At 45.4% G+C, this 24276-nt stretch overlaps 1 protein-coding gene across 3 annotated transcripts in view; it reads right to left on the reverse strand.

Annotated features, from left to right (window-relative positions):
* TBCD (tubulin folding cofactor D) overlaps window positions 1-24276 on the reverse strand; it is a 2437462-nt gene that overhangs the window by 809955 nt on the left and 1603231 nt on the right. For all 3 annotated transcript variants that reach the window (XM_078654702.1, XM_078654704.1, XM_078654703.1), the window contains one exon: window positions 6308-6339. In XM_078654702.1, coding sequence (XP_078510828.1) covers window positions 6308-6339 — 32 coding nt within the window. The remainder of the gene's footprint in view (window positions 1-6307; window positions 6340-24276) is intronic.

The following is a 24276-nucleotide window of genomic DNA, read 5'->3' on the forward strand; positions in this document are numbered from 1 at the left end:
AGTGATCCCATGGGCCATTAACACCATCAATTGTTGGTGCATTCATCTTCGCCACACCAGGGCTCGGTGCACCTCCCCAGTGACTAACAACTCTAAAAGATGGCTACTGGTGGTGGTCTACAACATTAGCAATTGTTCCTTTTTCAGGCAGCACTAGTGGCTATGAAGATCGCAAGCACAGTGCCACACAAGCAGGCGACTATGAGGCATTGTCTGTATTATATACCCTAGAACACAGAGGTTTACACATTTTGGAGATAGCGTTCTTAACTACAAAAAAGATTGTCAGGCATTCAATAGAAATAGATGAGTATGTAACCTTACTCCTTAGCTAAGATCAGACAAACAAGATGGATTCACCAACGTTAACAAGTATCGTAGCTAAGGAGTTATATACATTTAAAAAAGGCAAAGTAATATGGGATGGTGGCATAAATAAAAAAAATAAAAAACTATTTTATAGTTTGTTGAGACTGGAATGCAATGTCTCCAAGATACCAAGAAATGGTGAGATAAATATACGTGATCTATCAGTAAAGCAACCAGAGACGACAGTCGCAACATGGATCATATATTGTCTTATGTAATGGGGAGGAAATAGATTTACCAAACCCCAATAAAAAGATAAGAATGTTCTCATAGGGCCAGGATGATCTAATAACTCACTACTGTAGAAGGGTCACATGCCTTAAATTGCGACATAAAGAGACCTTAAAAGAGATCTCAGGCCTCAAAATACGGCCTCGAGGCGCTAGACATGTAGGGTGCAAAGGTCAAGGGCGGTGAAAGTCCCTTCCGGTGAGAACATGAGATTCTCACAAGGGCTGTCTGTCACGGATATATTGTAGGGGGAAGCGCAGCAGCTGATCGGGATTAAACTTCAACAGCGCCTGGTCGCTATCAGCTCCATGGCTTGTTGGCATCTGAAAAGACACTTTTGTTTACACATGCAGGTATGATTGATTACAGTAGCAGCATTTAAAAGCTTTGATCCTACACAATGACATTATTTGCAAGTGACGTTGATTTTATGTTGAGTCCTTAGTGAAAGGATGACTCCGAAGTAATCAATTGAAATGTACTGCCTGCTGGCAACTGATATTCAGAAAGTAGGAAACATACATCTGATGGTATATGGCACACCACAGTATCATTCTTTACAGACGAATTTACTTTCAAGTGCTTACAAAAATGACATGGTCTAAGTTGAAAATTATAAGACTGAACTGCACCGAATGTAATTTTCTGTAATTGATTGCATGAATTTATCAAAATATTGAACTATAAAGCAACAAATGGAACAATGTAAAAACTATATACAGTAATATATTAAAAGTAAAGTTACATTTCATGAAAAGATTCGGTAAAGACGCACTATCGTGGGAAGCATTAGTCCTTGCACTGTCTTAGGGAAACGAGTTTGGCTACTCATGTTCCTCAGCTATGGCTTTGGTGGGAAGGCAAAGGTGACCACAAATTAAAGTGAGAAAACTATATTTGAAAAATATTAACGAAACTAATTAAAATGTAATGCAGGTGTGTATAACTAACAAATGCCGACTTTAGGAATACTCTGTCTACCGCCTGCTTCACATAGTCAACTTTTCCTAATTTCATAGGTTTAGACAAAGATAGAGTGATATCAAATGGATCTGGTAAGGTGAGAGCAAGTGACCTTACCTCCTCTTGCTATGCATGAGTTCAACTGGATGCACTACTCCTCTCCCAATGTGAAAGACAGATAAACAACTTGTAATCCCCTAACAATAATCACGATCGGACTGGGAGAGAAGATAGGCCTGGGCACGAAAATAAAAGTGACCTCCATCAACGAATCAGATAGCAAAAAAAAGTTACCAATGTTTGCAAACTGGGGCAGATTGGAACTTGTAAAGGAGCAGCATGTGTGTTTTGCAAGGCATGGAAGAATGCTCAGGCTTTGTGCTTTCTGCAAGCAATATTTGTTTTAATATCAAGGAAATCAACAGTAAATAAAAAACGGCCCAGCAGACCATAAAAGGGCCACAAAGAGCCATAAAACTGGCACACACACACACAGACCTGTCAGACATGTCCTTCGGGCACTGCCTGATTTATCTTTAGGCCATTCCGACCCTGATAGTAATATGGAAGCATGCACTCTGATGATCCTCAATGACAGCTGATTCTCCCTGCCAAGTAATGGAAATCTGAGCCATCTTGGTGTTTTTGCTCTTGACATATATCACTAATGTAAAGGACAAAGCAAAAGGACTCTGCATGTCATTTTTTCTTTGCAATGCCTCCTTTAAAAGAAGTACACCCACAAATGCATGGTAAAACAATGGATGGGAAGTCGAAAATTTGGAAATAGCAAGACATATCTTGATTTTTTGGGTATTCAGCCAGTCGTCGAGATAGGGGAAGATTGGCACCACTGACCTGCGCAGTTGATCTGCGACCACCGCCATCTCCTTGGTGAACACCCAAGGGGCATTAGTAAGGTCAAAGGGGAGCACTGTTCACTGAAAGTGCTTGTGGCCTACCGTGAACCACAGGTAGCACCGATGGGCAGGCAGAACGGGAATGTGAAAATAGGCGTCCTGTAATTCCAACATTACCTTCCGGTCTCCGGGGTCTAGGGCAAACATGACCTGACCCAGAGTGAGCATTTTGAACTTTTTCTTTTTGAGGAAGTAGTTGAGGAATCGCAGATCTAGAATAGGATGAAGGCCTTTGTCCTTTTTGGGATCAGAAAGTAGCGGGAATAGCAGCCACAGCCTACTACTGGCGTCGGAACCCTCTCTATGGCTCCCTTGGCCAACAGACCCGTGCCTTCCTCCTGAAGCAAGTTCAGGTGGTCCTCCGAGGTCTAGAAGGATGGAGGGAGGGGTTGTCTCGAAACATAGGGAATAGACCTACCTGACTATATGAAGAACTCACTTGTCTGATGTAACGTTTCGACTGCTGTGAAGATAAAGGTTGATTCTGCCACCAACGGCTCACCCATATTTCTGAGGGTCCTGATTAGGAAGGTTTAGAGGCTGCAGGAGGAGGAGTGGATTGACTAGACCTCTGGCCACCTCAACCATGGAATCATAAGGAGCAATGCAGATGTTGGTGAACTTGTGCAGTCTTGTGGCTCTGGTATGGCTGGCGACGAAAGGGATGAAAAGCAGACAGGGGTAGGTGGTCTCTGAGAGGCCCAAAGACTTGCCCGTAGCCCACGAGTCATTAAAGCGCTCCAGGGCCATATCTGTCTGGTCTCCGAAGAGACTGGCGACATTAAAGAGCATTACATAAGGGAAGCCTGGACATCCCCAGGAAAATGAGTCAGTGATGTCAAGCCCACAACAAATGGGAACTTGGCCGCATCTCGCCTGTCTGATACCGCTTGGGAGAGAAAGACCCGGGTCTCCTTCGGAACATGTGGCAGCACCTGCGCAACCGTTTCCCAAAAAGAGTGGGTTAAGGCCAAATACGTAAACAGTGTTCTCTTACCGCAACATAAGTTTGGCGGAAGAAAAAAATCTTCTTGGCCCAACTATCTAGCCTCTGAGATTACCTGTCTGGGGGTGTGGAAAGGAATGCGCCTTGTGAGGTAGAGGCTTGGACCACCAAGTTCTCAGGGTTAGGATGGTTGGTGAGGAATTTTGGGTCACCCAGTGCAGGATGATGGTGTCAGACGCTGATCCTATTCACAGGAGCCCCTGTGCTGGGCTTGGACCAGGTGACTGCAGTTGAAAGGCAGGAGAGGTTCCGAGGAGGAGACACCCAGCTGGAGGATCTCCGTCAAGATGCTCGTCTTGACATCCACCAAAGGGAGCTGAAGGCCCAGGACCTCAGCTGTCCTTCTCACCACCATAGCGTATGAAGCTCCCTCCTCCATAGCCATGGTAGGGGGAGAAAGAAGGCCAGAATCCGGGAAGGAATCAAGCCCACTGGCCTCACCCTGTTTCCTAATACCAGTCCATTTCGTGTTCAGGCTGATCCAGGGTCCAGCGACCACTCCCAATCCCCCTCCATTCCCTAGCCCCTCAAAATAAGTCTGAGGAACTGACATGGGGCCCAAGGGTGCAGGTGGTGCCGGAATTAGTATCAAAAGGCCATTCCAGTTTAGGGTCATCAGGGATAAGCACAGGACTGGCGCTGCTGGGAGGGTCGGCGGCGTCTGAAGTCTCGGTGCGGGCCGGTATCGGGGAAGGTGGCAGGAGTACGACCCGTGCTGGTCCGGGTCCACCACCGGATCCATTGGACGCCACCGGCACGGAAACTGATGGAGCTCCTCCTGAGCCTCTGGGGCTTGAAGGCGCGCCAGGAGGGTCAGGTCGCCCAAACATGAGGGACATGGCGTCATAGAAGTCTTTAAGCTGGGCAGGGTCGTCTTGCTCCTGGAAATGAAGGGATGTGCGAAGCCAATCCAGGCGCTGGTTCTGCAGAACGAGGCCTAGAGCATTGAGGCTCTTCAACCACGACAGTTGATTAATGTGAAGAAGAGGAAGCATGCTTCGACTTGTTGTGCTTCTTTTGCCTCTCACCTGACCGATTCAACCACTTCCAGCAGGGGGGCGAGGCCCTAGGACTCCCTGAACGGCACCCAGACGGTCCTCTCGACCGGAAACAAAACCTATAGGGCGAGCAACGTGGAGTCGAACGCTGGGCCGCAAGCAGCTTCAGGGACCGGTCCCTCAAAGCTTTCAGAGCCATGACCTGGCAGTCGGAGACCGACGGTGAGTTGTGGTCATGCTCCAGGCACCAAAAACAAATTAAGTGTGGATCCATTACCAACATGGTACGGTGGCAGGTGCCGCACAGTTTGAATCAAGGGATCTTCTTTGACATTGAGGGAAAACCTATACACCAAAAATTGTAGACAAAACAGTAAAAAAAAAACGGTCAAAAGGTGACAGAGGGTGGCTCTCTGCATGGATCTGCGCTAGCTGCCGTGGATAGAAAAGAACTGACGTCAGCACGCCGAGGTGGCACCTATATAGGTGATGCTGACGAAGTCACACGGAGCTGACCGGTTCCACCTACCAGTGCACAAGGGTATTACTCAAGCAAAAGTCTTCTGGATCCAGCATGACGCCTGGGATAGTCTAAGGTAAGGAATCTGTGGCTAGATGTCTCGATCAGAAGGAGAGAACATGTTGAAGGAAATAGCCAGTTGTAAAACATTGGAAAGAAGACTACATAGTCAAGGAGAACATGGAAAGTCAGAGAGCAATTGTTTCAATTTAGCAGGAAGTTTAAAAAATGAGAGTGAAGTGCAAAGACAGATAGTTTAGATATAGTTGGAGTAAATGTGTTTTCAATCTCCTTCCAAATGCCAGGAGAGAGGTTCGGGTCCCCAGTTCTACTGGGAGAGAGTCACAGAAAAAGGCTGAAGCACCCGAGAAGGACCACCTCATAGTTTGGGTGTTATGAATTACGGCATTTTGACCAGTGATTCTTTACATTAAGGGCATTTTATTGCCAATGGAAATGGTCCCTGGCTTTAGCAAAGAGATGATATGACTTGCTTCTGATGCCGTAAAAGTCTGAATACAGCAAGAGGTACAAAAGCAATTTTGTAGAAGTTTCCAGTAACAATCTTCAGAGCTTCTATTTAGTCTTCTAAAACTTTAATAACATTTGCAGCATACAGACTTATAAATGAATGCCACATGTATTGTCTTGACTGTTTCTGCAGGAGCTGGGAAGCAGTGCCCTTCAGATGTTTTTTCAATGAAACTAGGTCCAGCACAGACACTATGAAAAGGCATGACCATCTGCATCAGGGCTACTGGAATTATGTGATTCTGCTGCTGCCATGTTTTCCACATAGTTAGGGATTTGCTACATAATCCCTCATCTCCTGCATAATCTACAGATTTTAACAAAAAAAAAAATTTCAAGCTCGGATGGAACAAAAGTTACTAAAAATTAAGCAACACTTATTGCAGGGCAGTGGAAAGCCCTTAACAAAGGTTGATTTGTCATTTTTCAGTTACGTATTGATCAATCAGGATTTGTATAGCGCGGCTAATCACCTGTGATGGTATTGGTGTGTGATGTGAAACCCAGTTTTAACTTGTGTAAAAATAAAACAATTAAATCTTACACTCACATAACAGAATTATGCCACATATTTCGCCTTTTCGTTCCACATTATACAGTCAACCCTACCGCATAATTCCAGTGGCCTTGCTCTTGGTTCAACTTATTGAACATTTGCCAACCCATTCGTGACGGATGTTTTTGCAAAAAGGTTGTGCTAAACGGTCCACTTTGGCCATCTAAATTACTTATGTTTCTGTTACAGAGTCTCATGCTTTCTTAAACTCACCTGCTGGTCTCATAAGTTCACCACCAAGCCCTCTGAAAAAAAGCACACAATCAGGTTGTTAACACTCACATTAGATCATCAAGCCACAGTAAAAATACGGATATTAACTATTACAGATTGCTGCAGTGGTGAGAGCAAAATCGCGCCAACCCAACCTGTACATATTCTAATGTTCAAATGACAATATTAGGTGGGTGCTCTTGCTGCAGCAAAGTGTGAAACATGGAAATTACGATATAATTACCAGGTGTTATGCATAATATTATGCTGGAGCACACCACTAAAGCAAATTCAACATAGATGCTTAAATGAAAATAGTCAGGAGTTTGAAAACTTGAAAGAATATCAAAATGTATTACATTCATGAAGTACATACAAAAAAAACTTTTTTTTAAATATTTTTTTAGTATGTATGGCAATTGAAACTTTCCATCACAAGAAACAAAACAGACGAATCCTACAAACAGGTAATAATACAAACCAAAAGCCTGGCAGCGAAATGCCAGAATAGAAACTACTGGGCAGTTAAATACAAGCAAATACACAGTACGAGGGATTCAGATTTTTCTTGCGTAACATCTGATGAATGATGCAGCAATACAGCAAAAATGCTGAATTTGCTTTTGATCGTGTGCTCCAGTATAATGTGATAAAATGCGCAGACTGTAAATGAAGAAAAAGACGAATACAAATTATTTTTAATAAAATTGAGTTTTCAGAAAAGGTCTAATGTCACCTAGTCATCTACATGTGGTTATTATCGACAGGGGTCAACACAAATATTGCAGAATTTAATGCAGGTACGGGGTGGGGGCAGCTGGTATCTATGGGGTAGGGTGGTTGCACAAATAACATTTTTTTTTTTTTTTTTTTTAAATACTTACCGAACTAGACAGGACCTCCTTGTTCCGGACGCCCTTGTCACGACTGCAGCCAGGCCACCAGTAAACTCCCTTGACCAATCCTGGTGCAGCTCTGAAGCAGCATGAGAGCAGAGCTCTGATTGGAGGGAGCAGCCTCAATCGTGAGCTCCTCAGCGCTCAGGATGCTTGCATGTGCTCTAAACAAGCAGCCATGAGACAGCTGGGTTAGAGATGTTTAAAGAACACGTGTGGCTGGCCATCGCAAGATGGCCGTCCAAAAAGACATGCACACTTTAACCCGTGTGCCCACCCTCCTCCCTGCTGCTATCACTCAGCAGCAGCCCGACCCCGTTCTGATGCTATGTACGTGACTGGGGATAAAAATTGAAATGGTAATGAATTACCATTTCTTTTTTCTTCTTGGGGGCATTTAAGTGTGGCGATGCTCCTTCGCTCCAACGGAGGAGCCGCCCCCGATTAGGGGGAGATAGGAGAATTGATGCTTTCAGTAGGTATCCTTGCACCAATTTCTGGTGATACGTTTTTACTCCAAAAAAAAGATTAACTGCTTAGACCTGGTAATACAATGTAGTTTCCTGGTTAGGTATCCATGATCCCTAGAGGAGGGGTTAGGGGGAATCTGCTTGTTATCACCGTGTTGTCCTTTCATTGCATGTACAAAACAGAGGATATCACCGAACTCTTGGTAGTAGTACCTTTTGACCGATGGGTAGAAGTAACTTCCTTGAATATTTTTTATTAAGCATTTTATATTTAGTTACAAATTATCATTATAGAAATCATAACTAACCAGTTGACGTGAGGGGAAATAGGAAAGTCACAGAGTGTATACGTTTGGGGGACAAAGCATGGTTTTAACATTCTTACCATGCTGACTAGTATACAGTTGTAGGTTTCTTTGTAGACATCAATCTCATGTAGAGTCTCAGAAATGATCAAGCCGCTATGGCCAAGTAAAAACATGTGTCTCGTACTGGTGGTAAAAGCTGTTTTTCAGAACCCAGAGATTGGTGTAAACATGGTAATGACCGGGGGCGGGGATGTGTGTTTTAAATGAACATACTTTTGTGGATACTCAAAGTACAGTCCTGACCGTGAAGAGAGAAAATACCTCCCATCTCAGGTGGAGATTATAGCCAGGGAAAGCCACTGACATATGCTGATATACCGTACAGTTTCCCAGTAAAGGGTACATTTTTAGAAGACGTATTGCACCTCTGAAATGTCAAGTAAGTCGTTAAGGTATTGTAAAATGTTTTTCCAATTAAAAGGTATGTAAATTGTAATTCCATTACGCTCAAATCTAAACTCAGTAACTTTTTAAGGTGTAACTCATTGAAATCCATACTGAATCCAAGTGCCTCTGGGACACACTGGTGTTGAGATGCATTCCCTTCATGCAGAAACCACAAAGGAACTGATTGCCAGGCATTTTGTGGGGACAGTAACCAATCATATCAACTTCACTTCTATTTTCAGCATAGTTTACTTCCCCTTTTAAAATACCCCTTATTCCAATGCAATTTGAGAGAGCATGAATAAGGTCCACCTTCCTGCAGTGGAGATCCCATGAGCGGTCCCAGCGCGTGCCATGCATGACTTACCGATGGCCTAGAGTAGATTGTCACCAGCGCTGTGACCTTATGGTACCCTGCTTTACACATTTTGAAGGGGTTTTATCTGCCATCTCAGATTTCATCGGGAGCTATTGTTTGTACTTTCACTTCTTGGGCCGTCACTAGGGTAAAGGGCACGTGCGGTCATTTGTGATACTAATGATTTCAAGAACCTTCAGTTCTAGATTATGAGAAGCTCTGCCACCTGCAGTCCAGAGTACCAGCCTAATGTACTGTGAAGTAGCAACGGGACCAATGAACACACCCCGGCACTATGAGGTAAAAGAAGACAACAAAAGGCGTGGCAAGCGAATGCACACCCGTTGAGAGACGAGGATAAGAGAGAAAAGCATTAAGGTTCAGCGCTGGTGCACACTGATTTGGACTGCAAACACTATGGGCAGAATGAGCTGCTTCAAATCCTTCAACCGCTCATTGGCGTTTGACACCTTTGGAAATACACGTCGTTTCAGTGTCCCCTAAAAGCTCTTTCTAAGGCGCCATTTGAGAGGAAGGCCTGGGGGCTGGGTGCAGGAACATGCTGCACTGTTGGAATCATTATCCGGCCACAATATGTCCGTAGACACGCGAGGATATGGATCAGAGGGCACGGACACCAACCTGTGCTTTCCTCTTGCCAACGTAAACATCCGGAACAATTCCCTTGTTTCCGCGCGCGAACAGCACAAGGTGCTTAGAATCAAGGCTTCAAACCACCACCTCCCCAAACCTGCTCCAGCCGTTCACGTTGTTGGTTGCTCTGAGGTAAACGTGCGTAAGTATATATCCTCAGTCATCTAATGGGAGTACGCCCAACCCACACACAACACGGATATCACCATGTTTCACAATAACACAACCTCGCTCCTGATATCGAAACGCTAAGCGAAGTGAAGCAAAGACATGATAATGCCAGCTCAGCATTTGCCCTGGCTCCTGGTGGAAGGAGACAAATAAAGCTGAAGCAAAAACGCACTGTCCATTTAAAGATAAAGTGCCTCCCCAAGCTCGGTCAAAATGTTGAATTTGTTTTCATAATTTCCAGTTTTAGTGTAGGAGCATCCATGTTCGCTGGGAATGAATCACAAAATAGCTACAACACGTCTACAAAGCTGCAGGAAGACGTCCAATCCAACCTCAAGGTCCGCGGTTTTTTTTAATCGCCAAAGGAACATGCTTTACTCTGTTCAGATTTGAATGTTTTCTTGATAAAATAAAAACCTCCGGTCGTGATCTAAACCGGTTACACATCGAACAACCAGTTTGCCTTGTGGGAAATATTGTCTGGCAAGAAGTAAAATAGTGAAATAAAACTTCAATGTATTAGCTTTATCTAAAAGCGACGTGTTCCCAGTTTTCCAGCTGCTTGGCATTCGCACTGCTAGTGTTTTCAACAAGCTCCCTGTTGCCACCCACGTTCTTTGAGTAGCCCTTTGCACAGTCCACGACCGGACTGGGGCACTTAAGGAAGGTTAAAGAACAAGACGGGGACAGAATTTCAGCCATGCCCTCGCTTGGCATTCCAGACTCTCCACCCAAACCGAACAAGCAGCCAACAGCATCACTGCGGTGAAAAACATGCACAAAGCCACATACACACCCAGAGCGGATGGATGGCTGCCTAATCACGCGTTGCTTTACTTCGTGGTGCTCGCGTTTTTGTTGTCACTCTTTTCGAGCGAGCTATATCCTTTACCATCGGCGACAAACGAGAAGTCTGAAGGAGTGACATAAGGATAAGTTACATACCTGTAATCCTACTTCTCTTCCAGGGGTATACTCATCAAAGTCATAAGCACGGAATAGTTCCGCCCATGTGTGGGACCCCGGAGCAATAGCCAATAATATATATATATATATATAGATGGATAATATGCATATATATATAGATAGATAATATGCATATATATATATATATATATATATATATATATATATATATATATATATATATATATATATATATATATATATATATATATATATCTATATCCAGCTCACGGTTTCCACAAAGTTTCACCCAAAGAAACCACGCACTCCGTCGTAACTCTAAGATATTTATTTTAGAGTTCGCAACAGACGCGTTTCGGCGCTCCGCCTTTATCAATGTTACAAACATTGATGGTCGGCGCCATGTTTTTAACAGCGTGCACGTGATCATCGGCAAAACAAACAAGGGACTAAAATTCATACTCCATATTGGATGTTGTTCATAGGGTTCATTGCGTGTTGTCACAGTACATAACATGATGGCATTGCTACATATTTTAGCCCATCTACGTGCTCATGGTGATCTCGAGCATGAATGGAACAAAATTGATTTCATCTTATACTGCGCAAAAATCAAAAAATATTTTTCCATTTCCCGCATAAAATTCAATGTGACCTGTTATTACGCCGTGTATCGGCTAGAGTATGGCAATATACATCACTGATCTATATCCGCCATCTAGGAATTACATACCCTCAAATGTCACCTCATTCTGTCCCATAATTAAAGACCGAATGTATTGTTACATAACTCGCAACGAGTTACACTGATACTGCCGTGGATCGGCAAATCTCCCTTGATTTTAAATTATTTTGCCAAAACACTTGGTTATTACTTAAACCATTATTCAAAACCTAAAATTCAAAATTTAACATTGTGAAAGGAATACATGAATATTTTTGTTAAAGATTTACAAATAATTGCACATTTTACACTTTTATCCTAACAGTCTTGTCTCACATTATCAGACTAGATAACTTTTCTTAAAGCAAGTTGGTAAACAGTCACAAATTCAATGAAAGATTTTAAACTCATTATTCTGCATAATTATTACACCGATATCTTGTAATGTGATTCACGCCCATATCAATTCATTGCCACACTATAGTTTTTACATACTGGAGGTGTCTATTGAATCAAAATTTAAAATCCGATATGAGATGCCAATTCCTCCCCCGCATTCAATCCACTCGGATGTTTAGTCATTAAGTCTATGATATATCGAGACTCAAGTCTTCTAAGTCTATGTAGTCTGTCTCCTCCTCTGGGATTCTCTGGTACGAAATCTATACCAAAATATTGCAAGTGATGTCTGCTGCTTGAATGTTTTTCCTGAAAATGTCTAGCAACAGGATATGATTGATCATTTTTATCAATTGCTCTCAGGTGTTCTAGAATCCTTAATTTCAGGGGTTTGATAGTACTTCCGATATACATTAGTCCGCATGGACACTTGAGACAGTATACAGCGTAGGGGGTACCACAGGTAAGGTATTTATTGATTGTTTTCACTATTCCTGTGTTCGGTATCTCATAATTTTTCACTCTCTTGCTGTGTGCACAGGCTTTGCAATGATGACATGGATGGAAACCCTTTAGGTCAGCAAGTGTGTTTGGCTTTTTATCGATTTTATTCAAATGGCTTTGGACCAACATGTCCTCAAGAGACCTTGACTTCTTGAAGGTTACCAACGGGTAATCTGGAATATCATCTTTGATACAGCTGTCGGTTTTCAATATATGCCAGTTTTTCCTGAGCATACGCTTCAAGTAGTTAGCTTCCGCCGAATAGGGGGTTACCAGCCGGAACTTCCCCGTTTCTTTGTTAGACTTTGTGGAAATACAACACTTGTCTGCTAGCAAATTCGATCTTGGTAGTGCATTGACCTTGTTTAAAGCATTTTGTAATGTGGCCATCGCATAACCTCTTTTTTGGAATCTGCTGATACAAGCTGATGCTGCAAGTCTGAAATCTGAATCCCTGGAACTGTCCCATTTGAGCCTGAGTAGCTCTCCATAAGGGATGCTTTGAATTAGCGCAGTTGGATGGTTACTTGTGGCATATAGTACCGAGTTTCCGGCTGTGCTTTTCCGGAAAAGAGATGTCTCTATGTTATTGTCGACTATAAATACCTTCAAGTCCAAATATTCCACACTGATATTACTTATTGTGCCGCTAAAATTCAGATTCATGTCATTATGTTAAGGACGTCAATGTAGGCCTTGGCAGTATGTTCTGATCCTTGCCAGATTATAAACAAGTCGTCTATATAACGACACCACTTGATTACACAGCCTTTCTCTCCATCCACTTCCAGCGACCTGGGCACCTGCTCCTCCCACCAGCCTACGAATAAATTCGCATAGCTGGGGGCAAAGCAGGTACCCATCGCAGTTCCAGATGTTTGTCTGTAATAGACGTCCTCAAATAAAAAAATGTTGTTTTCCAGACAAAATTCCACAAAAATTGCCAACATCTGGTTGTGCTCCAAAAACCTCAGTTGTCGTTTTTTGAGATAATGTTCCACCGCCTTGATGCCTTTATCATGACTGATGCAGGTGTATAAGCTTGTTATGTCCAACACTAGCATCTTGTAACTTGGATCCCATTTTACTTTTTCAATTTTTTTCAAAAAGTCCTTTGTATCTTTTATGTGGGAATCCAGTTGCTGTACCAATGGATTGAGGAAGTGATTGATAAAGATCGATAAGTGTTCGGTTAGACTGTTGTGTGATGAAATAATGGGTCTACCTGGGGGATCAATGCTGTTTTTATGAATTTTGGGGATGTGATAAAATGTTGGAATTGTCAGGTTGTTACTTCGTAGGAATAAATATTCCTCTTTGCCTAGCATGTCTCTGCGATACCAGCTGTAGATCAAATCATCATATTTTTGTATGCTGACAGCATAATGTTCTTTAGATGACAATTCATAGTTTGTTATATTCCGCAGTTGTTTCATTGCCTCTTTGCAGTAATTTTCCCTGGTTTGTAGGACAACATTACCGCCTTTATCTGAAGGCTTGATTATCACACTGGTGTCATGCATCAGATTCAAAATTGCTTTTCTTTCATCCTGATTTATATTCTCATTCCCTCTATTTTTGCTAGTCTTTGCACTTTGTACCCTGTATTTCTGTAGATCATTAGTCATTGCTTCTGAGAATACATCGATGGCATCTAACGTTAATTGTGGATTGAAATGCGATCTTAGTTTATAGCCGCTCTCCTCTCTTTCCTGGTCAATCCCCAAGATTGCTGCTCTTACTGCTTCCTCCTCGGTAGATGACGGGAGCTGGCTTGTGTATTCCTCAAGTGCAAGACCTTGCAGGGTTTCTACCGCTGGTAAGTCATTCCCTTTCAGTGCATCAGTGGCAGTGGTCCTCGTATGTATTCCAGTTTGGTTCTTCGAGGATGGTCTTGTTTTAAAGTATTTGTGCAATTTTATTTTTCGAACGAAATTGAACAGGTCAATACGCGTTTGCGTGTATTCGAGGTGACTTGTTGGACAGAAACTGAGTCCTAAACTTAGAACTCTATTTTCAGTGGCAGTGAGGACTCTTGGTGTTAGATTTATTACAGTGATGTCCTCTATTGTATCTTTGGGTGTGTTCATTTCTTCCTGTTCACCCAATTGGATCTCTTGGGTCTTCCGCGACCCCTTCCAACTCCTGCCCCCGCCTCCTCTTCTCGTTTTTCTTCTTCTCGCTCCGGGGGTTTGTTTTTGCCTCCCCGTAGCCATGCCTGTTGGATTACCTGAAATTCGTCCTGAAAAGGTGTCATCTTAGATGTTATTGCTTGGCTTTTATCCCTCATAGATGTATCATCTGCCGAATCATTCTCCGTTGCACTGGATTCTGAGGTTTCCACTCTCCGTGTCGATGCCTGCCCACTTTTCTTGTTTAGTTCTTTTCTAGGAGCATCGAATTTCCGGGCAAACGTAAGAATGCGACCTTGGGAATAATCTCTTTGATCACGGTCAAATTTCTCTTGTTTACGTGTTTTGATTTTTTGTTCATATTTGCCAAGTCTTATTTTCATCTGCGTCCTCATGTTGTCAATCATTTCCTTATCCTCCTCCATTTTAGCCAATTCTTCCTCCATTGTTTTTATCTCAATTAATGCCTTTTCACGATCACTCCAGGCATATTTTATCAGGAGACCCAGGGTGCCTTTACAGTAATGCGATGTCAATTCCTCCCAATCCGTTAGTAATTGTGGATCGGGGTTCTCATACGACGGAACTGTATATATTCTAAGCCCCCTTGGTACCATCTGCTCATCGAAATAATGTTGTAGGCTAGTCGCCTCCCACCACTTTCTGACCTCCCTTTCATAGAGTCTTTCTAAGGTGGTCAGTCGATCACTCAATTTGTTGGGCGGGTTGGCTTTGGAGGGTGGTGTTATTCCTTCCTTATGTTTTTTGAACATTCCTTTGACGGCTTCATGCCGTGATGCCTCGTTAAACATAGCGCCATCCATTTTATATTGTTAGCGCTTGTCTTTCACTAATGAGAGCATTAACCCCCTTACGTCTTGCCAAGTATGCCGTAGTATATAGAAAAGATCGTTGTCTCCTCACCGCTATATGGTTCCTTGCGCAGCTCTCCCAGCGAAGTGCTGCTCCGGTCCAACAAACTGTTTGGAGTCGATGTCCTCTCCTTTTCACGGCGTGGCGATGCTCTCAAGTATTAATCCAGCTCCATTTCCTGCAAGTTCGGAACTTGAAGGAAATGGAGCTGGATATATATATATATATCCAAAAAAGCTCACGCGCTGCTACTGCGACGCAATCCAGGCCACACCAGCAATTCTCTTCAGGTTGCTTTTTATTAAAATGAATATTTCAGGCATAACGCGTTTCGAGTCCCACGACTCTGTCAAATGCCAGTTGCTTCTACACCAGTGGGCTCGTTACAGGTTTAAAAAACGTAGCTTCATAAACACTGAAAAGGGACCAAGTCCAAAATTCTTCCAGCTTTAAGGGGACAGTTCAATCACCACTCTTTGATGTTTTACACAAATATATTTCATCCCAACTGCAAGGGTAAGTACCAACAAATGTCTTTTGGTTATAGTAACTCCCAAAAAGTTTGTTTTCAAGGTTCCCATTGCTGTAATGTCTCGTGGGTTTCTCCTTCAATTATATGGGACTACAGTTCCCAGAGTGCTCTTTACCTGTCCCCCGTTTCTTTTACCTGGATTTCAGTGTCGATATTGGTAAAACCTTCACTTTTCACAGCGTGTGCCGAGTGCGAATCACGCATTTACAAGGAAAGTTCCATACCTCAGCCACAGTGTGCAGGTACAGCTTTACGACCACTGATGCAGCTTTCATCTTTCCTCGAAGATAGAGGTTGCCATGCTTCAGACAGTTCTTCCGCATACCCTAGCTGCTGCAAAATTCCATTCCCCTAATCGAGGCGGGCTCACTTGGGGCCTCTTCCATCCAATTTGTCTCCTGTAATTCTCGCAACCGGGGGGCACTCTTTAAATAAGCTTCACGCTTCTGTCCATTTTTTCTGACATGAGAGCGCCTCTCCCTCACGGATCGTGGGCCCGGTACTGAAGTGTGTCAGGCACTTCTGTAAGATCCAAAAAAGCTCACGCGCTGCTACTGCGACGCAATCCAGGCCACACCAGCAATTCTCTTCAGGTTGCTTTTTATTAAAATGAATATTTCAGGCATAACGCGTTTCGAGTCCCATGACTCTTTGTCAAATGCCAGTTGCTTCTACACCAGTGGGCTCGTTACAGGTTTAAAAAACGTAGCTTCATAAACACTGAAAAGGGACCAAGTCCAAAATTCTTCCAGCTTTAAGGGGACAGTTCAATCACCACTCTTTGATGTTTTACACAAATATATTTCATCCCAACTGCAAGGGTAAGTACCAACAAATGTCTTTTGGTTATAGTAACTCCCAAAAAGTTTGTTTTCAAGGTTCCCATTGCTGTAATGTCTCGTGGGTTTCTCCTTCAATTATATGGGACTACAGTTCCCAGAGTGCTCTTTACCTGTCCCCCGTTTCTTTTACCTGGATTTCAGTGTCGATATTGGTAAAACCTTCACTTTTCACAGCGTGTGCCGAGTGCGAATCACGCATTTACAAGGAAAGTTCCATACCTCAGCCACAGTGTGCAGGTACAGCTTTACGACCACTGATGCAGCTTTCATCTTTCCTCGAAGATCGAGGTTGCCGTGCTTCAGACAGTTCTTCCGCATACCCTAGCTGCTGCAAAATTCCATTCCCCTAATCGAGGCGGGCTCACTTGGGGCCTCTTCCATCCAATTTGTCTCCTGTAATTCTCGCAACCGGGGGGCACTCTTTAAATAAGCTTCACGCTTCTGTCCATTCTTTATATATATATATATCTATATCTATATATATATATAGATATAGATATATATATATATACATATGCAGCCTGAAAACACAATACTAGGCTCCAAAAAAACTGCCATCATTGCTTGTAAATCTTTTACATTTGACAAAACAAAGACATATAAGTCACCATATATGATATATGTAAAGAACAAAACTGCCCTGAGTTTGCTTTGAAACACACAACCTTTATTTTCAAAGGTAAAAAAGGCAGGATCATAGAGGCAGATTTACCCTAGACAGGCTACATAGAAAACAATTGGAAAAATTGGCGCTGTGCCTTTAAGACCTCCAGGAACCCCCAGGCTCCCATCATGCACCACAGGTGACAGTTAGGTTAGTTCCTTTGGACGGAGTATAACAGTGTAATCACAGTATTGGTAACAGGTACATATATAGGCCTGGTATTCGCCCGGGGAGGAGGGAGGGTTGCTTATGACTTTGATGAGTATACCCCTGTAAGAGAACTAGGATTACAGGTAAGTAACTTATCCTTCTCTTCCAGGGGATACTCATCAATAGTCATAAGCACTGAATAGAGTAGCAAGCCCATCCCGCACCCTGCGGAAGAATACCAGCATATCAAAACATTTTACCAACATATATTACCCAAACAAATTTCTTGGGGATTTTACAATATCACACGGCGGTAGTGGCGGTTTCGACAGTCGCTCATCAATTTCTACAATTTTTGTCTTTTTCTATGGTTTAAATGTCTTCAAAATTACGGTGCCCTTCAAGGTAACAGAGACATCCCACTACCCAAGGATATTAGCATAACTGGTATTTCCGAGAAACCCGTTATTACATTTGTTTGTTTGAATGCAGTTATACCTCGGCACTCTAATATTTCACAGAAAGCAATTTTTTCTATAGTAATCTGCTGAAAACAAATGGCTTATTGAGGAACCCAAATCAGTCATTCTTTTTGGTATGTTATCTCACAGGTAAGAAAGCATAAAAGATGCATACATCATTTCAGAGAGAAGAAAACATCAAATTGGTATATTAGTACACAGATAATATACCAATTTGCTGTTTTCTTCTAACTGAAATGATCAATCAATCAATCAATCAATCAGTCATTTGTTAAGCGCACTACATACCCGCAAGGGTCTCAAGGGGTTGGGGGGAGGTGGGGGCCGCTACTGATCGAACAGCCAGGTCTTTAGTATCCTCCCGAAGGTCAGCAGGTCTTGGGTCTGTCGTAGGCTCAGTGGGAGGGTGTTCCATGTCTTGGCGGCGAGGTGGGAGAAGGATCTCCCGCCAGTGGTTGTTCTTCGGATGCGGGAGACGGTGGCGAGTGAGAGGTCGGCGGAGCGTAGCTGGCAGTTGGGGGTGTAGAAGGAGAGCAGTCTGTTGAGGTAGGCTGGGGCGGTCTTGTGGAGTGCCTTGTGTGCGTGGATGAGGAGCTTGAAGGATATCCTATTGTTGACAGGGAACCAGTGTAGGTTTCTCAGGTGGGGGGTGATGTGGCCGTGTCGTGGTACATCGAGGATCAGTCGTGCCGAGGCGTTTTGGATGCGTTGTAGTCGATTGATGAGCTTGGTCGGGGCTCCAGTGTAGAGGGTGTTGCCGTAGTCGAGTCTGCTGCTGACGAGGGCCTGGGTGACTGTCTTTCTTGTATCTGTCGGGATCCATCTGTAGATCTTGCGGAGCATGCGGAAGGTGTTGAAGCAGGAGGAGGAGACGGCGTTGACTTGCTTGGTCATTGAGAGCGTTGAGTCGAGGATCAATCAATCAATCAATCAATCCGAGCATTTATATAGCGCTCTACTCACCCGGAGGGTCTCAAGGCGCTGGGGGGGGGGGGTCCGCTACTGCTCGAACAGCCAGGTCTTGAGCTGCTTCCTGAAGGCGAGGTGGTCTTGGGTCAGGCGGAGGCGGGTCGGAAGGGAGTTCCAAGTCTTGGCGGCCAGGTAGGAGAAGGACCTTCCTCCTGTGGTGGCTCTTCGGATGCGGGGGACGGCGGCGAGGGCGTGGCTGGTCGATCGAAGCTGGCGTTTGGGAGCGTAGAAGTTGAGGCGGCTGTTGAGGTATCCTGGGCCTTGGTTGTGTAGGGCTTTGTGTGCGTGGGTGAGGAGCCGGAAGGTGATTCTCTTGTTGACCGGGAGCCAGTGCAGGTCTCTCAGGTGTCCGGAGATGTGGCTGCGGCGGGGGATGTCCAGGATGAGTCGTGCTGAGGTGTTCTGGATCCGCTGGAGTCTCTTCTGGAGTTTGGCGGTGGTTCCGGCGTAGAGGGAGTTGCCGTAGTCCAGACGGCTGGTGACGAGGGCCTGGGTGACTGTCTTCCTGGTCTCGGAAGGCATCCATCGGAAGATCTTGCGTAGCATGCGCAGGATGTTGAAGCACGACGAGGAGACGGCGTTGACTTGTCTGGTCATGGAGAGGGAGGAGTCCAGGATGAAGCCCAGGTTGCGTGCGTGGTCTGTTGGTTTGGGTGCGCTGCCCAGGGCGGGGGGCCACCAGGAGTCATCCCAGGCGGAGGGTGAGGATCCTAGGATGAGGACTTCCGTCTTGTCCAAGTTCAGTTTCAGGCGGCTGTTCGACATCCATTTGGCTACGTCTGTCATCCCTTCGTGTAGGTTGGCTCTGGCGGTGGCGGGGTCGTTGGTGAGGGAGAGGATCAGCTGGGTGTCGTCGGCGTAGGAGATGATGTTGAGGTTGTGCTGGCGTGCGATGGCTGCGAGGGGGCTCATGTAGACGTTGAAGAGTGTTGGGCTGAGCGAGGAGCATTGAGGAACGCCGCAGATGACTTCGGTGGCCTCCGATCTGAACGGGGGGAGGCGGACTCTCTGTGTCCTTCCGGTGAGGAAGGAGATGATCCACTCCAGTGCCTTCTCCTGGATTCCGACGTTGCTGAGGCGCTGTACTAGGGTACGGTGGCAGACGGTGTCGAAGGCCGCGGAGAGGTCCAGGAGGATGAGGGCCGCCGTTTCTCCGTTGTCGAGCAGGGCTCGGATGTCATCGGTAGCTGCGATCAGGGCGGTCTCGGTGCTGTGGTTGGCCCGGAAGCCAGACTGCGAGAGGTCAAGGGAACCGTTCTTCTCGAGGAAGGCGGCCAGTTGCTGGTTGACGGTCTTCTCGATGACTTTAGCCGGAAACGGGAGCAGCGAGATGGGGCGGTAGTTCTTAAGGTCGGTGGGGTCGGCTGATGGTTTCTTGAGTAGAGCGCTGAGTTCGGCGTGCTTCCAGCTCTCCGGGAAGGTGGCGGTGTCGAAGGAGGTGTTGATGATGTCCCGCAGGTGGGGTGCGATGACAGTGTCGGCCTTGTTGAAGACCTGGTGAGGGCAGGGGTCTGTCGGAGATCCGGAGTGGATGGAGTTCATCATGCGGGTGGTGTCTTCGATGCTGATCGGGGTCCAGGCGCGGAGGGTGGTGGTGGGGGGGCGGTGGTTCTGTCGTTCCGTGCGTCGGTTGAGTGCTGAAGCTGTTGTGGATGTCCACGATCTTGTTGTGGAAGTAGGAGGCGAGGGAGTTGCAGAGGTCTTGCGAAGGGATGATGTCGTTGATTCCGGCGTAAGGGTTGGAGAGCTCTTTCACGATGTTGAAGAGTTCCTTGCTGTTGTGTGCGTTGTTGTCCAGTCGTTCCTTGAATGCGGTTTTCTTGGTGGCGTGGATCAGTTGGTGGTGTTTTCGGGTGGCGAGCTTGAGGGCAGTCATGTTGTCCGGTGTTGGGTCTCTGCGCCAGGTTTTCTCGAGTGCTCTGCAGTTCTTCTTGGAGCTCTTGAGTTCGTCGTTAAACCATGGGGCTTTCTTGCTGTCGGGTCTGCTCGGTGGGGTCTTCAGAGGGGCGAGGTCGTCTGCGCAGTCGCTGATCCATTTCGTGAGGTTGGTGGCCGCTTGGCTGGGGTTCGTTGTGCTGGTGGGCGGGTTCTTGCTCAGGGAAGTCGCGAGCTGGTCGGCTGTGATCTTGTTCCAGCTTCTGCGGGGAACCTGTTGCTGGTGGTGGTGGAGCGTGGTCCTTCTGAAGCTGAAGTGGACGCAGCTGTGGTCCGTCCAGTGGAGTCCCGTGGCGTGGCTGAAGGCGATGTCCTTGCTGGAGGAGAAGATCGGGTCGAGTGTGTGTCCGGTGTAGTGGGTGGGGGTGTTCACCATGGTTGTGTGCGTGGTCGGTGGGGGTCGGGGCTGCCACCAGGAGTCGTACCAGGCTGACGGGTTGGAGCCGAGGATGAGGACCTCCGTCTTGTCAGAGTTCAGTTTCAGACGGCTGATCTTCCTCCAGTTGGCAACGGCCTTCATTCCTTCATGGAGGTTGGCTTTGGCGGTGATGGGGTCCTTGGTGAGGGAGAGGATCAGTTGAGTGTCGTCGGCGTAGAAGATTATGTTGAGGTCGTGCTGTCGGGCGACGTGTGCGAGCGGGGCCGTGTAAATGACGGCTCGTGTTGGTGTTTGGTGGTTGACACTTACGTGTCTTATTCGAGACTTATCAGGGTCTCTTGCGATCAATATACACAAGGGGGTGCTCACTGGCTACAACGTGTTTTTGAACACAGCCAGACTATACTACACAAAGGGCATCCCATTATTGATATGATGCTGTGCTAAGCCGCGACATTATATTGTTGAACTCTACTTCGCGAGAAAGAAATAAACTTTTAGAATTACTTTGTGACATTCGATGCTGAATTAATAGGCCGGGATTATCCAACCACATCAATAATTGACATCTCGTTATTTGAAGATATCTAGAAGTGGCATCTCCATTTAAAAACTCCTCATTTATTTTGTGCTATATGAGACGGCTGGGTGTTTATCAAATTATCATCACTAATCTTTGAGGGCTTCAATTTTTCGGACACAGGGAAAACGTGGAGGGGTTGGCCTTTTACAGATTAATACTATACGTGTTTACAATATCTGCCTTGAAAAAGTCTCGCAAAGAGACGAAACACGTGTCGGCGGTGTGAGCTGAGGAGTCTAATCTACATATGGATTTTTAATAAGAAATTTAAAGAATACTACTTGTTTTGGATTTCTGAATTCGGTTTATGAATTGGACATTGTATATATCCTATTGCGAAATAGTTACTAAATATCTGTTGAAATTGATTGATTCTAAGGTAGGATCTAGGATTACTTAGAGTCTACAATATTCTTACATTAGGTGGTGTACTAACCTAGCTTGTTCCTTTTCTTTAAATGTTGAACAGGGTCGGGCTGTGGGAGGATCATTGAGGTACGCCGCAGATGATCTAGGAGGCTTCGGAACGGGGGGAGGCGGACGCTCTGGGTTCTGCCGGCGAGGAAGGAGGTGGACCATTCCAGAGCCTTGTCTCGGATCCCTGCGGCGTGGAGGCGTGCGCATAGTGTGCGGTGGCAGACGGTGTAGAAGGCGGCGGACAGATCTAGGAGGATGAGTGCTGCAGTCTACCCGTTGTCTAGCAGGGTCCTGATGTCGTCGGTGGTGGCGATGAGGGCGGTCTCGGTGCTGTGGTTGACTAGGAAGGGTCCAGGATTCTGTTCTCTTCGAGGTATCAGGTTAGCTGTCTGTTAACAATTTTCTCGATGACCTTGGCCGGGAAGGGGAGCAGAGAGATGGGTCGATGTATGCATCTTTTATGTTTTCTTACCTGTGAGATAACATACCAAAAAGAATTACTGATTTGAGTTCCTCAATAGGCCATTTGTTTTCAGCAGATTACCATATAAAAATTGCTTTCTGTTAAATATTAGAGTGCCAAGGTATAACTGCTTTCAAACAAACACATTTCTCAGGGATGCTTGACCAAACTGAGCATAAGCCTGAGTATCAGAATCAAGGCAGTAATGGCGTGCGAAAGTATGAATCGAACGCCATGTGGCTGCTTTACAAATTTCTTGAATAGATACATTCCTAAGCATTGCTAATATAGCAGCTTTGCCTCTTGTAGAGTGCGCTCTTGGCTTGCCCAGGAGCTGCTTTTGTGCCCACTGATAACATAATACATGACACTATCCATCTAGAAATTGACATTTTAGAGGCAGGAAAACCAGTGTTTAACAGACCATAATTCACAAACAGTTGGTCAGACTTTCGTACACTTTTTGTTTTGACAAGATAGAATTTCAACCTAGTTTTAAATCTAAAGAGTGCAGAGCTCTCTCAGCCGGAGGGGCAGGATTGGCAAAGAAAGTAGGAAGAGTTATTGACTGGTTGATGTGAAACTCCGAGACCACCTTAGGAAGGAACCTCGGGTGAGTACGTAACACCACTCTAGTTGCATGAAAAACGAGATAAGGCTCTGTAGAGCATAAGGCTTGTATCTTGCTTACCCTGCGAGCAGATGTGATTGCCACGAGAAAAGCAGTCTTCCACGAAAGATGCTGAAGGGAAGCTTTGTGGATGGGTTCGAATGGGGGACCCATTAGTTTAGAGAGGACTACATTCAGCTCCCAGGGAGGAGATGGAGCCCTAACGGGAGGATAGACCTTCTTGAGACCCTCCAGGAAATCCTTAACAACTGGCATTTGAAAGAACGAAGCCTGAGTGGGAGACTTTCTATATGCTGTTATCGCTGCCAGGTGAACTTTTATGGAGGAGTATTGTAAACCTGCTTTGGCCAAATACAGTAAGTATGGTAACAGTACCTGTTCCTGACCGCAAAAAGGGTCATGACCTTCAGCAGTACACCACATGTAAAAACGCTTCCACTTAAAAGCATAAGACTTTCTCGTTGAAGCTCTCCTAGCCTCCTTCAATATCTGCATGCAGTCCTGAGAGAGGCCTAAATGTCCATATTGGATGAACTCAGGAGCCATGCTGCTTACCTCAAGGACGGCAGGTTGGGGTGGAACACCTTGCTGCCCGCCCTGGTCAGCAGATCCGGATGACATGGCAACCTCCCTTGTGGTACTTTGGACAGCTGAAGAAGGTCCGGGTACCACCACTGGTGAGGCCACTCTGGAGCAACCAGGATCATGTCTGTCTTGGACTTGTACAGCTTCATGATCACCATGGGAATGAGTGGAATCGGTGGAAAAGCGTAGAGTAATGTCTCTGACCAATCTATCCACAGAGCATTCCCCTTGGAACCTGGTTGCGGGTATCTAGAGGCGAAGAAGCAGCATTTTGCGTTTCCAGCGTCCGCGAAGAGATCGATGTCTGGTGTTCCCCAGTTGCAGAATATGTCTTGTACCACTTCTTGTTTTAGCACCCAGTCGTGTGCTTCTGCGAAATGCCTGTTTAGGTCGTCCGCTTGGACATTGAGGACGCTCGGTAAGTGAATCGCAGATATTTTCATGTCTCGTGCCAGAAGCCATTTCCAAATCGCCTGTGCTTCCAGCGACAGGGGTCTGGATCTGGTTCCCCCCTGCTTGTTCAGGTAGTACATT

This window comes from Lissotriton helveticus, chromosome 7 (assembly GCF_964261635.1).
Source record: "Lissotriton helveticus chromosome 7, aLisHel1.1, whole genome shotgun sequence".
Classification (NCBI taxonomy): domain Eukaryota; kingdom Metazoa; phylum Chordata; class Amphibia; order Caudata; family Salamandridae; genus Lissotriton; species Lissotriton helveticus.